This window comes from Anabrus simplex, chromosome 1 (genome assembly GCF_040414725.1).
Source record: "Anabrus simplex isolate iqAnaSimp1 chromosome 1, ASM4041472v1, whole genome shotgun sequence".
In the NCBI taxonomy this organism is placed as follows: Eukaryota; Metazoa; Arthropoda; class Insecta; order Orthoptera; family Tettigoniidae; genus Anabrus; species Anabrus simplex.
Window position 1 is genome coordinate 249,730,164 of NC_090265.1, and position 17,315 is coordinate 249,747,478.

The 17,315-nt window shown below is 38.1% G+C and overlaps 1 protein-coding gene across 3 annotated transcripts in view; it reads left to right on the top strand.

Moving 5' to 3' along the window:
* Positions 1-17,315, top strand: part of LOC136886409 (uncharacterized) — a 314,687-nt gene that overhangs the window by 205,385 nt on the left and 91,987 nt on the right. For all 3 annotated transcript variants that reach the window (XM_067159198.2, XM_067159185.2, XM_067159191.2), the window contains exons 13-14: positions 7,427-7,520; positions 7,945-8,011. In XM_067159198.2, coding sequence (XP_067015299.2) covers positions 7,427-7,520; positions 7,945-8,011 — 161 coding nt within the window. The remainder of the gene's footprint in view (positions 1-7,426; positions 7,521-7,944; positions 8,012-17,315) is intronic.

The following is a 17,315-nucleotide window of genomic DNA, read 5'->3' on the forward strand; positions in this document are numbered from 1 at the left end:
CAAGCATAACCAGCACTATGAGTAACTCCTATCTTAGCAGCCAGGCTAGTTGTACTCTGTACCTCTCATACCTCGGCAACTTCCGTAGTTACAGCCATAAAAATGACTTGAGACTGGTTGAAGTTACATTTTGCTCTGACCTACTCTAAATGACAGGTGCAAAAATACTACCTCTATCATGACATAGGAGCAGTTGAACTGAATGACTTCTGAATTCACAAAGACTAAAAGGTCATTAGTTGATGGCAAATTAATAACTTTATGGTAAAGATAAGAGACTTCAGTGAAAGCGATGTTGCCAATAAATTAAAAATGGCATCCATTTTATGAATTGGGCAGCATGCAGGAAGCATGATTTTATTTTGACAACTAGAATATAACCCCAAAGATGAAGGTGTTCAACAGGGATGACGAGGTTGGATTTACAACCTTGGAACTCTGCAGTGAAGTGACCATTGCATAGCAGGCGTAAGTAACTGTCCGTATTTTCTTGTTTGTTCTAATGCCTCAGCGTCGCAACATGCTAATCTGCTTGCATCATGGCACAGTCAAGCTCTGCCACTGTTGTTTCAGAATAAAACATGAAAAGGGTCAGGGCGATGTGTAATGAGGTGTTGAGATATTAATGTTCAACCAGTGAAGTGAGAAATCCCTCAGATGACGGACTATGGATGATGATGATGATAGTAGTGTAAATATTGATGAGGGTTTTATGTCCAACTGGCCTGAGTAGCTCAGATGGTAAAAAATCTCCAGTGGGACAAAATTCTGATTCTGGCACATTGACATCTCCAGTAAAATATAAAAGTAGTTAACCCTGCAGTGGTCGCACCCAATTCTGTGTCATAGAAGGTTGCATGGCATCTGAGAGATGCCATTTCGCTTCTGAGGCAATCATGCTATCCCAAGTTTTGAATAATGATTTAATTAATTTTAGAACATTTGAAAGGATGGATATGAATTACTGAATCTAATTTATTGATATAAAATCAGCTAACGATGGACATTAGGCAATATATAGAAACACATCTCTCTGACATAACAGAGAGGCACAACTCTACACTCATCTAATCACTAGCCCAAATCTCCTTGATATATTTTTGTGGTTACATTTTTCCTTGCAACCTGTAAGTACAGTATACCAATTGGGGCCTTTGACATATGTTGGTAGATCAATCAATGAATATTCAAGATAAACGTAAATATTATAATTAAGTGGTCCGCCTATTCAATACAATATATAATTTATTACAGTATATCTAGTACATGTTTTGTCCCCTAAGGGACATCATCAGCTAATAATAAATTAACATTAATATATCAGAAATAAATATTATTAAAATTGGAAAGACACATTAAAATTTTTTGACATATAAAATATGATCTTCGAAATTTTGTCAAAATTGCAAGTCATAAGACAGGTAAAACAGTTAAATTGTCCATATTTCTCTTGTTGATGTTCTTGGGACATACCAGTTTTGCTTATAAAATCTTAAAATGTAATTTGTTGTAAATAGCACACTTGATATGTATCTCTTGGTAGAAGATTTGTTGAAACTTAATAAGCATTCCTTAGACAATACAATAAAATTTAAATGCTTCAGAATTTAAAGTCGGATCGAGGCTGTGATGGTAAAGTTCTGTGTGGTAATGGATATAATTTTTATCTGAAATAAAATGAAAAATAAAAAATAATATTAGTGTAAGTAACGTGAAATGGAAGATGAAATAAATATATCGTAATGTAATAAAATTGTATTACTTACTCCTTATTATTGGCCCCGATGTGCGGAGAAGGACTCACTTCTACCGAGGTAAGTGTGCATCTGCTTTAAAACAAGTACTGGTAGTTGCTACGCTGAGTGGGGAGTGTGGAGTGGAAGTAGGAGAGTGTGTCCTAAGGTGAACAACCTGAGTGTCACCGAGCATGTGACGTGTTAGTCTGACGTTTCTTCCTAACTCTCGCTTTTAATAGTTCTTCATATAAAATGTTATACTTCTCAGAAAGCTCATTGATATTATTTGTTGGATTATTTCTCTGGTCCAGACAAATGTAGATCTCCTCATATATGTTTAATAAATGGCCTTTATTTATGGTTTTCAGTACTTTAAGGTCATTATCTATGTTTGTAAACATGTGATTCGAGTCGGTCATGTGTTCGCTCATGGCCGAGTATCTGTTGTATTTCTTGGCTCTGGTGTGTTCCTGATATCTTATAATGAAGTTCCTACCTGTTTGTCCTATGTAACTTTTTAAACAACTAGCACATTTCAGTTTGTAAACACCCGAATTTTGGAATTTATTATTATTATTATTATTATTATTATTAATGATATGAGAGTTATAAAATAATTTTGAGTTTGTGTTGTTAGTCCTAAAACCAATTCTTAAATTACGTCTTTTGAATAGATTCATAATACTATATATTTTACTGCTATTATATGTAAATACGGCAAATTTCTTATTCTCTTTTTCTTTTCATTCTTGTATTAACGTAGTCTTAGGCTTATTTTGTACTTTATTTATAATCCTGTTTACAAACTCTTTATTATAGCCATTCTTGTATGCTAAATGGTATATAGTATTAATTTCTTTTTTTCAATCCTGGGATGAAAGCAGAATATTAAAAGCTCTGTAAATCATACTAAAGAAGCCAGCTCTTTTATGAGCTCCCGGGTGTAAAGAATAATTTTTGATCATGTTGACACTCTGCGTTGGTTTTCTGAAGACGTTAAAGGAAAGGTTTTGATTATTTCTAGTAACTTTCAAGTCTATAAAATTTAAAGTGTTATTTACTTCAGAGTCAAGTGTGAATTTGATATATGGATCAAGGGAGTTGGAAGTTGGTTTAAAAAGGTCTGGCCATTAGTAATTCTTTCATCTAGTATTGCAAAGGTGTCATCTACAAATCTAGACCAATGGTACAAACCATCAAGTTTGTCAATTTTAGTTTTTTCCATGTGATAAATATAAATTTCGGCTTGGATGCCTGATGCTGGGGCACCCATCGGAAGACCTTTTTGTTGGTAGATTTTGTTGTTAAACATAAAATAGTTATTGTTTAAGACAAAATCTAGGACTATTAAAAATTCACTTATTTCTTGTTGGCTCAAGTGGCTAAATTGGATCAAATTCTCTTTAATAATGTTGATGGTTTCTTTTATTGGAAAACTAGGATACATATTTTTAATATCATACAAGTGTATTGTGTGATTGGAATTTAATTCTAAATTTTTGGTAGCGTTACAGAATTCGATAGAGTTCTTTAAAGATTTATTGTTGTGAAATTTGAAATGTGTTTGAAGAAATTTATGTACATATTGTGAAATTTTATATGTTGGGCTAGTCCTGTAATTAATAATAGGTCTGATGGGTGCCCCAGGTTTATGTACTTTTGGCATCGCTCTAGCAGTAGGAAGTCTCGGATTCATATTAAGCACCTTCTTAGATTCTTGTTCATTCATCAGAAATATGTTGTTTTTCAAAATTTGTTTTAACTTTTTTTGGGGTCCATTAGTAGGATCTTTTTTAACTATTGTAATATTGCTTTCTGTGAAGAATAGTTCAGTTTTTTCAACATACTGAGTTTTGTCCATATTTTACAACAAATGATATTTTAAGATTTTATAAGCAAAACTGGTATTTCCCAAGAACATCAACAAGAGAAATATGGACAATTTAACTATTTTATCTGTCTTATGACTTGCAATTTTAACAAAATTTCGAAGATCGTATTTTAAATGTAAAAAAATTTTAATGTGTCTTTCCAATTTTAATAATATTTATTTCTGGTATATTAATGTTAATTTATTATTACCTGATGATGTCCCTTAGGGGACGAAACGTGTACTAGATATAATAAATTATATATTGTATTGAATAGGCGGGCCACTTAATAATAATATTTAAGTTTATCTTGAATATTCATTGATTAATTATAGTCAATACGGGATAAGTATTACTTGAAATGAAGCTGTTAAAGCTTATCACTTGTAATATGTTGGTAGATCAAGCATCCCTTTCTTGCTGTAGTTCCTTTGAATCTGTTCAGTTTTACCGTTTGTGCACTCAACGATAGTAGATAGCACTGTGTCATCAAAGAATAATTCCCAGCATTCTTTAGGTGTTTTAGCAAGTTTCACAACACCTTTCACACAAGGTAAATGCGTGATGATATTTTGTCACCAGGTTTGAACAATTCTGGGAGGATCAACTTTATGCCACTTAGAAACTCCATTTCGCCCCGAGAAATAGTTATTTTCTCCTGCTTCATCACTATGGTCTGCATCTTGTTCTGTGTTTATACACTCCCTTCTAGTTTTTAGAACATTTTCCTCTTCACCACTATACAATTCACCTTCTTCATCATAGTAATCATCTTCAAGCAAACTCTGCACAATCCTTCTGTCTTCAAGGCGATCAAGGTTATATCTTGCCATTGATGCTTTCACAGCCTGTACTTATAGACATGATACACTGACGTAGCAAATGTCATGGGATAGTCACCTAATAGCGTGTGGGGCCTCCTCTGGCCCTGCGAACTGCAGCGAGATGCCGTGGAAGTGAGTTGACAAGTCCCTGGTAGTCCTCTGGACGCAGCTGACACCAAATCATTTGCAAAGTGGCTGCCAATGCTGGTCTGTTCGTGGGTGCAGGATCCATGGCATGGAGCCTGCGTTCCAGGACATCCCAGATATGCTCAATAGGGTTCATATCGGGGCTCCTGGGTGGCCATGGCAGTTGTTGGACCTCCGCTGCATGTTCCTGGAACCATTCCCGGGTGACGTGGGACCAATGTGGCGTCGCGTTATCATCTTGAAACACCGCAGAACCATCTGGGCGCTGGAAGGCCAAAAGTGGGTGGAGATGGTCTCCGAGCAGCTCAACATACCGCGTACCATTCAAAGTCTCTTCCAGAACAACTAGGGGGCCCATTCCATACCAGGAAAATGCACCCTAGACCATAACAGAGACACCAGCACCCTGGACCACACCTTCGAGGCAGGCGGGATCCATGGCTTCATGTCGTCTGCACCATCTACGGTGCCTCCCATTGGCATGGTGCAGTTGAAATCGTGATTCGTCCGACCATATCACATTACGCCATTGTTCCAGTGTCCATCCCTGGTAAATAGCGACAAGTGCGCGTCGTTGTGCCCGATCACGTTGGGTTAACAATGGCATCCATGTGCGCCACCGGCCCCCATACTCCATAGAACCCATGTTCCTACGGATTGTCCACTGGGAGACGTGTCTAGCATGTCCTGTTTTGAATTGAGCCGTGATTTGTTGCACGGTTGCCCGTCTGTCACTATTGATAATCCGTCTCAGATGTCACCGGTCACGGTGATCGAGGGTGGCTGGACGGCCGATCGTTCGTCTGTTGTGGACGGTGACACCCGGATTCAACCATTCACGATACACCCTGGATGTGGTTGATCGCGTGAAGTCGAATTCCCGCACCACTTCCGAAATCGCACTTCCCATCCGTCGGGCACCAACCACCATACCCCGTTCGAACGGTGTCGGCTCACGACGACGTTCCATGTTGCACCTGTCACATGCACAGCCACTGCTCACAAGGTCTCCTATACAACTGCCGCTGGTACAGGGGGCGTGTGGTGCACAGACAACACACCTGCGCATCAGTGCTCCGCTATGCCATGACATGCCGTATCAAGAAAATAAGGTGAAATTCTTTACGTTTCACAGAAAACTGTACTCTGCGTCATCAGAAGAAAATCTTGACTGTCCACGAGAACTCCTTCTTTGATGTTATAATAGAAGTAGAAATGGTATGTTCATTCGTCACCAGATGGCTCCCCGGACGACGCACGGCGCTAGCGTTCGAAGCAGAAGCTGACAGAACCATCAGAATCAGTCTAAGAGGTTCACATAACATGTGTACGTAACATATAACATGGACAGGTGTATGACATTGACACAAGCCGGGAATGAAACATCGGGCGATGAGGAATGTACAAATTTGGAAAACACCAAGACGAAATAACAATAGTGAAGGGACAGAAGGGAACTACCTATGTAAATCCTTAATGGTTGGCAACCAGGTATTACTTAATTGGTATCCAGTGTCTGTGTTGAAATTGTTACAATTTCTACATATTTCCACACCTTCCCGTATAATCCTGGACCTGTAGTGTCTAGTGTGGGTAAGAGCTCAAGCATCTTGGAACATGACATCATGACCCAACGATAGAGCGTGCTCAGCTATTGCTGATTTCTCTGGCTGGGTGAGACAAATATTACGTTCATGTTCCTTGATACAGGTACCAATGGACCGGCATGTTTGGCCGATGTATACCTTACCGCAAGTACAGGGAATTTCGTATAACCCAGGATGTAAAAGTGGGGACAATTTGTCCTTGGTGTAAATTTCAAAAGCTCATTGTTTAACAAGCCTTTCTCGTGGACAGTCGAGATTTTCTTCTGATGACGCAGAGCACAGTTCTCTGCGAAGCGTAAAGAATTTCACCTTATTTTCTTGACACGGCGTAAGCCCAAAAGCCTATACAGTATAATGTCTATAAGGTTATGTCTTCTCTTCTTTCTACTCATTTTCAGCTCTAAAAACATAAAAAATTTATATTTGAGCAAGAAACCATGCAATTTGAGAAATACTGAAGAAATTGTTGCATTGTTATTGAAGATAATACTTCAAAATGGGAACTTACTTTGTAATGGTGAAGTTCATGTGGCATCTATCAGACGCTTTCAACACTTGTGCAATAACAACTCACTACCACACGAGTTAGACTAACACTGGTGCACTGATGCTTTATTATGTTGGTTGTGAATAATTTCTTGAAAGGTAGACGGCATTTCCAGTCAGTGGCCTTGGTAGTTTCCTTGCAGTGACAGAAATAATCTAGTGTGGCGTCTCTGATGCCACGCGACCACTTCAGGATTAATGGGACATAAAACTAATAACAAAAAAAGGAAAAGATTTTACATCCCACTAACTACTTTTATGGTTTTCAGAGCTGGAATTTTGTGCCGTTTACTTGCCAGTAGATCTGCTGACATGAGGCTGATGTCTTTAAGCACCTTGAAATACTACTTGAGTGAGCTGAAATCAAACACGTCTACTTGAGCTCAGAAGGTCAGCAGTCTACCGTCTGTGCTACTCGACCTGGTGCCAATTCAAATGAGTTAAACTTTCATTGCTGGATGCCAGCAAAATCAGAACATTGCAGTTGTTTGAGAGGTTGCCTAAATGACACCACTTCACAAGATATACAGGCTAGTAAACTGGCACCATCTTATAAGCGTCATAGTGATCACTTTATCAGACTGGATTTTAAGTCACTGTTGAGATATTAATGTTCAGCGAGTGAAGTTAGTAACATTTCATAATGACACTCATACATAATTTATGAAATATTCTAATTTTAATGAATTTTGAAGGTTGTAGCAAGGTGAAAACTGAGAACAAAGGCAACAATGCTGGCAGTCGTAACAAGAACAGAAAACCTAAACATCATGGTGGAAAAAGAAATAGGTAAGTGTTTAAAACTAATAGTATTATCCAGTTAAATATTCATGGCCTACTTTTGTCATAGTAGAAGTAATGCATTCATATCGTCTTGGGGGCCTTTCTTCTTATTTAATGATTCAAGTGTGAGGTTGAACAATATTTACATCTGTTAAATCTTCATGGTAAATAATAACATTGTTATTCCAGGCGAATGAGTTAAAATGTTAACAGTTTTAATACTTCAGGAATTATTTCTCAAGAAAAGGTTACACTACATAGAATATTATCATATCTCCCAGTTGCCATGATAGTTAAGGATAAACTAATTTTTATTTCCTGTTATTAATATATATATAATAATAGGAGGGTGATGTGTTGCTTTTATTTTCTTACATTCTTCATCTTTCCTCAACTTGTATTAGACTGCATTCATATCTCTTCCTTCCAGGAGTGCTGGTCGTCCACCGGCTGACAAAGAAGAGCAATCTACAAACCCAACTACCGCTGCTGCTGTGGTGAGACATACTGATTATAAATATAGTTTAAGAAAGGGGAGAATCATATGTACAGACATCTTAATTATAGACTGTTATACCTTTCAGCACTCATTCTCCAAGCCTGTGTGAATTAACATGCATCTCCACTATCCTCTACTTTCACCTAGTTCTGTGGCCTCAATTAGACACCTCTTATTGTTTAAACATAAAATTTTTTTAAAAAAAAACAGTCTAACGATCCTTGCCTTGGTCTCCCTCTACTACCCTTCCCTTTCATGCCCAATTCCATTATCCTCCGAGGAAACCTATCCTCCTCCGTACGCCTCACATGACCCCACCACCAAAGTCGGTTTACAATACAGCTTAATCAGAGTTCATTCCTAATTTAGACTATTTCCGCATTCTAAGTACCCTTGTGGCGTTCTTCACACTTGTTTGTACCTACAATCATACTTGCTAGTTTCATGCTTGTTACTTCCAAGTTAAATGTAACTTAAAACTTTTCAATCTGTCAAACATGTAAGTTCAATATAAATATTACACTATAATGTACCTGTAAAAAAACACGCTGTTAAACAAAGAACACTATCTTTCGTTCTTTAAAGGACATCAGATTCTATCAAGTCATATTCACTATTTGAAAATATTTGTTCAATTCTGTCCAAACACCTAGAAATTTGGAATGTGGAATTTACCTTAATGAAGTCCTGTTTTGTGTCCACTCCAGCATACATATATATATATATATATATACATGCAAGGTTTCTTAATGGTTATTTAATGGTCTGCCTATTATACCAGTAATTTTATTATCATTATCACCATTTTTATTTTTTATTGTTTTTTAATTAGAGTTCTTGTAGGATGTCATTATTTTTAGTGATACATCGTCGCTGCTGGGACAAAACCTCCTATGTGAAATATTTTAGCTTAGAACTTTGGCTGATAAGGTTCTGTCATCTAAGGTGCAATATCGTGTGAATATTGTCAAGGCATTCTCGCTCTTCATAATGTATGTGCTGCGCCAAAAATATTATCACATAATAGGTTTTGTCCCGGCAACGACGATATGATAATCTAAAACGTCTCAAGTGGTGAAAGACGGAGAATTTTGCATCTTGATTCAGTTTCACTTCATATGCTACCACCTTGGGACATGCACATGCTAAATACTTGAAATGGTCTTCCTGTTCCAGCATTGTATTTTTTTTTTACCTGGCATACAGTCCTCTTAGGTTTCCTCCCTACTGACTCTTTTGGTCTTTGAATAGTTAATTTTCATTTCATACTCTCTGCACCTCCTTTCAAGTTTCAAGATATTACATTTCAGGCTTTAAGAAAATTTGACATTAAAACCAAATTGTTGGCATAGGCCAAACTGCTTATTATGTTTCCATCTTACTGAATCCATCCCTGCCATTTTGTATATTTCAGTTAAAGATCCCTGTACACTATGAACAAAAAAGGTGAAAGATTATTGCCTTGTCTAACCCCTGCATGTACCTTAAACCAAGAACTCATTCTACCATCAACTCTCACTACTGCCCAATTGTCAGTGTAAATACTCTTGATTGCCTCTAATAAACTACCACTGAACCCATAATCCCTCAGTACATTGAACATATTTTCTGTTGGTACTCTGCCATATGTCTTCTCTAGATTTATGAAACATGAATATAAGTGTCTATTTTTCAGTTACTTCGCACATACTAAATGGTCCTAACTGCCCCTCTGTGATTTGAAACCATACTGGAATTCATGCAACCTACTTTTCACCATTCATTGCATCCTCCTTTCCAAATGGCTGTAAACACTCTGCCTGGTACATTGATCAGTGAAATACCTCAGTAGTTGTTTTCATTCAGTCAGAAGGTACCTTACTCACATTCTATGCTAATCCTATTATTATATAGAGCCTTGCCTTCCCACTATATTTCACCATTTCAGATCTGATTTCATTTATTTCTGCTGCTTTACGACCATGTGATTTATTTACCATTCTTTCCATTTTCTCTAGCATTATTTCACTGCCATCATTCTCCCCATGACCATGTTTGCGAATTCTGCAGTTGGATTTTCTTTTATTGAATATGTTCCTTCCATCTCTCCAGTGATGCCTAGGATGTACAGAGAGCTCTCCTGATATAACCAAAGCATTATTCATTTCCCTTTTCTCTCCCTAGGATTGTTTATTACAGTCCAGAAAGGTTGCCTGCTGTTTGACCAAGTCTTTCCAGGTTATTACCAAAAGCTTCCCTAGATTTCTTCTTGGACCACACAATAATTTGTTTTGCTCTGTTTCTTTCATCTTTGTATACAATTCCCTGTCTGCATCAGTCCCTGTTTGCAGCCATTTTTGATAGTGCTACCTTTTATGTTTACAAGCTGCTCTAATTTCATCATTCCACCAAGATGTTCATATTTTCCCAGCCTTACACACTGTTGTTCGTAGGCATTTCTGTGCTGTTTCTATTACAGCATTCCAGAATACCCCCCATTATCATCCTATATTCTGAATTTGCTGACTATCCATTCTTGGTAACTTTTCACAAATGATATCCATGTACTTCTGATTTCATCAGCCTGAAGATTTTCTATTCATACCCATTTGCACTTTATCTTTCCTGGGCCTAGTGATAGTTTACTGCTGATAAAATATCATTGAAAAATCCTCTGAACACCCATACATCCCTAATATATCTTCTAAATTCAAAGTCAGTTATGATATACAGTAAAACCTCATTAAGACATTTCTGCAGGGGCAAGGAAAAATGTGTTAAGCAAGAAAAATTACTGATGAATACACAAATAAAAACTATCCAACAGAGATATGGAAACACTACATACATTTTTTTCTGATATGGGGGCATTTTAAGAAGGTCGATCAAATATAAACAGGATTTTGGGACTGTTAGGATGGGGAGAGCATGCCATTAGATATTTCCCGCCGTTTCGTCAGTAACGCTCACAGTGTCAGAGCAACAGGTGCACCCCTCCACTGCACAACGCACAATTATAAAATTTCTTGCTCGTAAGGGAATTACAGTGGCAGAAATTTGCCAGAGATTGACTGCACAGTTCGGTGATCAAAGATTGTCAAGGACGCGTGTGTGTAAGGAGTGGCGGAGGAAAAGGGAGGCAGCACCATCGAAAGCCAAGACTCGACTGGGAAGGTTCTTGCAACCGTTTGCGGCCCCATACTGCAGCTCTGTCTCCAAGCTACAGCAAATGCACTGGATTACACTTGATCATCCTCCTTACAGCCCGAACGTATCGTCCTGCGATTTCCATTGGTTTGGACCACTTAAAGAAGCTCTATGAGGGCAGCAATTTGAAGATGACGAGAGTTTGGAAGACTTTGTGCGCAACTGGCTAGTGACACGACCCTGTTCTTTTTTACGATGAGGGCATCAAAAAGCTGCCCATACGCTGGCACAAATGCATTTCCAAAGCAGGAAACTAGGTGGAAAAAATAAATTGTTATTGCCTTGTGTATCTTAATGAATTTAAATAAAAAATAAAATCCCATTTATATTTGATCCCAAAGCCTCCATGGCTCAGAAGGCAGCACATCGGCCTCTCACCGCTGGGTTCCGTGTATCAAATCCCGGTCACTCCTTATGAGTTTTGTGCTGGACAAAGAGGAGGCAGGAAAGGTTTTTCTCCGGGTACTCCAGTATTCCCTGTCATCTTTCATTCCAGTAAGACACTCCATTATCATTTCATTTCATCTGTCAATCATTAATCATTGCCCCAAAGAAGTGCGACAGGCCTCGGCAGCCGGCACAATTCCTATCCTCGCCGCAAGATGGGGGCTTCGTTCATTCCATCCCTGACCCTGTTGTTGACTGGAAAACAGGTTGTAGGTTTTCATTTTCCATATATTTGATTCCCCCTCATACTTCGTGTATCCATAAGTACAGTGAAAACTACAGTATATCTAGATACTATTTCTAAAGATGGGAGCAGAAGTATTAAAAGGTGTGGAAAACATGAGAGAACCAATATGTTAACCTTTTCCACTGGGCCTTATAAAATAACAGTGCACTGAAAGGTGCGAGATAAACACCAGACAACAAATATGAAAACATTTGCACGGTGGCCCATAAAAATATCACTGTATTATCGCAGATCACACTCTTTCTAAAACAAATGTTAATAGAAGTCTTGTATTTTGGACCAGTGGGTAATTAAAACATTTTCTGGTCACACTCTTAAGACAATGAATTGGAGGTTACATTCGACCATGTGCAACTGCAACAGAATGACTTTGTTCACCATTTTGAATCCAATAAAACTTCAACCAACTCGAGTGATTGAGTCGAAACTTAAAGGTGCTAGTTTCAACAATCGCACGAACTCTGCATGCTTAAAGATGTGAATGCCAGTCCACTTTCTGAAAGATTTAAATTTTGTCTTCATTAGTAATTAATTTCCCAACTTTTTCCATGTCCATAACTAGGCTATCTCAAGACAAATATGCACCACACCCGGTGTTGCCAACTTAGCGACTTTCAGATACTTCTGATGACAAAATGTAAATTTTAATGCCTAGCAACAAATCTAGTGACTTTTAAAATTATATCCATTTGATGACAAAACTAGCCACTTTAACTTGTTTAGTTTTAGACTGATTAGATTATAATCGAAACCGACTTTCAACCTATTAGGTTGTGTTACGTACATTTAGTACGTGTTGAAGAGATGTTAAGTACAGAACAGAAATGGCCAACCAGACACCAGTGGGATCCAAACCCACAACCTCCAGGAGGTAACATGACCTAATAGGTTGAAAGTCGGTTTTGATTACAACGCGATCGTGAAAATTCAATATTCATTGATTAGATTATAGTTTAAAATATTGTTTTCTCAATAAAATTGGGTAGTCCTGTTTTGTTATCATTCTTTTGAGGTTCTACTGCAATGACGCAGTACTTCCACCTACGTGTCATCACGTTTTCAGGATTCTCTCGTACGGGACTGATCCAATAGCCAACCAATTTAAACTGTCAACTAAATTTTATATTACTAATGGTGAAGTATTCACGCATAGAGGAAATATGACATATTGCTGTTGTTATTGCAAGACGAGTGTCAGTTACACATCAGTGGTTAATTTTGAAACTTATAAGTGACGCTTATGCACGTTAAGTAAGATGAATTTGCCATTTAGGAACGAGTCATATATTCAGCATTATAAATCTGAGTTCCAAAATTCAAATGTTGGTTGAGACCAGTGGCCAATGATCCAGTCAGAGAGCAATGTGTTAACTGTCTCGCTGGCATTTTGCTAAATTAAGTTACGTGAAAAACCATAGCACAGTGAAACCTCATTAGTGCGTTCCTCATTAACATGTTTTCCCGGTTAGCACGTCGTAAATTCAAAGTCCCGATTCCCATCGTATTAAATCTATATAAAAATACTTCTCTTATTGCATCACAAATTTTCGCTATTACTGCTTAGTACGATCACATTTTTCCTAGACCTGTAAATGTTACTGCATTTGTCATCCCTTGTGAAAAGAATGTGATTTCCAACTCGGGTAAGAGACACCGCCACAGCTGCGTGATTACAGAAAACGGCCTTTCTGAACTTCAAAGGGTAAGTTGCACTTTCAGGGAGTAAGCCATTAGCGTCAGGAATGTTCAGTTTTGCTTGCCGGTTAACAGCAAGATCGCTGAATAGTGGAGTGAGCTTGTTTGTGCTTTTATTTCGCATTTCATTCAGAAGGTAGAAATGTATTTTGTGTAGAGTGGTACAGTGAAGCGTGGTTAATATTTGTCGCATGATACGGTAGCCTATATCTGGATCTCTATGCACTCCCACACTGAATCTGTCCATCTCCTTCGGGATCTTCCTTGTGGTCTCTTTCCTGTTAACTTCTCTGAAAAAACCTTTTTTTTGGCACTCTCTCTTCTCCCATTCTCATCATATGCCCATACCACTTTAGCTTTGTTGTTTCTATCCTGTTTTGAAGTTTCATGATTCCTGTCCTTTTCCTTATCTCCACATTTCTAATTCTGTCCTTTCTGGATTTGCCCTTGATACCTCTTAGGAATTTCATCTTCGCTGCCTGTATTCTACTCTCCTCTTGTTTTGTTGTAGTCCATGATACAGCTGCATAAGTTGGTATGGGTTCATAATACAATAGAACCTCAATGCATCGTTCCTGGAATTGTCGTTTCCCCGTATCCATTGTTCAATTTATTTGGTCCCAAAAATGTTCCATATAAACCAATGTTAAATTCCCCCGCATCTATCGTTCCTTGAACTATCGTTTCATCACATTGATCGTCAAAAAATATCTGTCCTCAACCACAATTTTTCTGCATGGATTGATTGTACGTAAGAAAAATATACTCAAAAGTTTTTTTGAATTTAAAGAGACAGCTGAATACTCTAGCATACAATAGCGGCAACCTGTTACGTGAGAATGTACGAGCGATTACAAGTTGCTAGTCTTGAGCAAGGATCTCGTAGGCTGGAGTGCTGTGTGCAGGTTATTCACGCGCAATATCACTACGTGCCTTCTGGCATCAATGCTTCTCCTCGACCCACTAACCGGCCCCTAGAAGTATTGTTATTTACAAGGATTAAAAGGGAGGCACTGTAAAACTCAAATTTGCCACCATTTTCTGTGTTGCTATTGGCTGGCTAGGGTTGCCAGCTTCGTTGAAAATGATAAAATTGCACAGTTTAAAGTCGTCACGACATGCGCTGGGTACGTTTTAATTAGTCACAGAGTTATTAATCACGTCGTACCTTGTGATGTGTATGGGATGCTAGAGGCCTGTTGACCACTTTGTTGCCCCTGCGAGGGTCTTTTTTTTTGCTAGGGGCTTTACGTCGCACCGACACAGATAGGTCTTATGGCGACGATGGGATTGGAAAGGCCTAGGAGTTGGAAGGAAGCGGCCGTGGCCTTAATTAAGGTACAGCCCCAGCATTTGCCTGGTGTGAAAATGGGAAACCACGGAAAACCATTTTCAGGGCTGCCGATAGTGGGATTCGAACCTACTATCTCCCGGATGCAAGCTCACAGCCGCGCGCTCTGCGAGGGTTGTCTTGTTACAAGCCGGACTAACCAAGCCAAACCAATAATTTTTTCACTAGCCTGGTCTTGAAACCAATTCCTAAGTTGGCAGCATCCATTAGCCTACATTGACATTGTCCAAGGCGCGCCATGTTGAATTTTTAACCTGTGTGACATCGTGCGAGCCGCGCCATGAGGGATCTCTAAGCTATTGTTAGCGAAGGGTCTACGGAATCTTTACCAAAGTACAGGTTATCACCGTAATATCCATAAATATCATTAATTTGCAATAAGAGAACTGACCTTGCAGGTTTTCCAGTTACTACAAGATGTAAGGAAAGTGAAATGAAACGGCGTAGAAGTCGTGCTTTTTATTTTCATTGTGAATATCATGATTGCAATGGTTTGATACCGTTATGTATAGTATGAGCATGTCCAGCTAAATGGTTAGCATGTGTTGGCCTTCAGTTCAAGGGATGACGATTGGGTCGGGGCTTTTAACTTTTGTTGGTTAATTCCGACAGTTCAGGGGCTGTGTGTGTGTGCGCGCTGACTTACGCATTAGGATTCATCTTTTTTTTCCTTTTCTTTCTTTGAAAATGCTATTTGTTTGGGGCGTCAACCTAGAAAGATCTTTTTCCCCTACTTGCACCATATATGTTATGAACCTGCGTGTATGTGGAAATTGCGGAAGAGTAAAGTGTTGAATGTGAGGAAAGGAACATTAAGGATGACACAAACACCCAGTCGCAAGCCAGGGATATTAATCATTAAAATTTAAAATCCCTGACCCAGCTGGGAATCGAACCCGGGGCCGCCGGGTGACAGGCGGACGCGTTGCGCCCTACACCGCGGGGCCAGACCAGGATTCATCTTAGGTAGAGCTGCATTTTCATAAGCACATAGATCGCCTATCACACGACAACTCAAAAGATCTGCACCCGGCTTCGGAGGCCACGTGCCATTATTATTATTATTATTATTATTATTATTAATAATAATAATAATAATAATAATAATAATAATAATATTATATTTAAATGACCAAAAATGTCCAAATACAGTACCCGTATTTTATTATTTTGCTTCCGCCTTATTTTATGTCGGCTGCATTTATCGTTTTCCTGCATCCATCATCATTTTACCCCCTCCCCCTTGAAAAACGATACATCAAGGTTTTACTGTAGGTTAAATATAATACTTTCTTACATTTCTTCAGGACGTCCTGGTTCCACAACACAATCAACAACATAATCTTGTGAAATTGACTAGAGTGGTGCATATTTGTCTTGTGATAGCCCAGTTATGGATACGAAAAATATTGTGAAATTCCTTAATGATGAAAAGAAAATTAAAATCTGTCGGAAAGTGTACTGACATAAGCCTGGCGCGCACAGAGGTCGCGAATGTTGAAACTTGCACCTTCGAGTTTTGACTCGATCTCTCAGGTTGGTCAAAGTTTTGTTTGAATCAAAATGGCAGCCAAAACTTCCTGGCAGTTGCACATGGTCGAATGTAACCTCCAATTCATTGTCTATGAGTGTGACCAGAAATAGTGTTAAATAACCCACTGCTCCAAAATAAAAGGCTTCTATTAACATTTGTTTTAGAAAGAGTATGATCTGCAATAATACTTTGATATTTTTGTTGGCCCCTGTGCACACGTTTTCATATTTATTGTCTGGTGTTTTTCATGCCTTTAAGTGTGTTTTGTAATCCTCAACAGAAAAGGTTTTCATATTTGTTCGCTCGTGTTTTTTACACCATTTAATACTTTCTTCTCATCTTTAGAAATGATAGATAGACCTATAGTTTTCACTGCACCCGCGGATACACAACGTAAAATGCCCTCTGTATTACAGAACTATTTAAAATAGTCTTATTTGAATCCGCCTTGTCAATACACTTATTAATGAAAGAAAACTATATATTTAACCATACATGTTTCAGGAAGTCAACCTTCCCCTTCATCAGTGGTCAGTTCAAAGAATAAAATAATATAACACAATCTTTTGTTTTTACAATTCAAAGGAGTATTGTGTCCTAATATACCATATCAGTGAATAAAGAAAACTTATGAAATATTATAAAAATGATCAATACCTAAGATTTTGTAATAATTTCATGTCATTAAATAATAATAATAATAATAATAATAATAATAATAATAATAATAATAATATAATCTGCTAGTTCAATAAATTCCATGGATTTATGTTCTTGAAGTGTTTCTTGCACACTCACCATACACATTTTTTTCAAGTACTTTAAGATTTGATGGAAGTCTT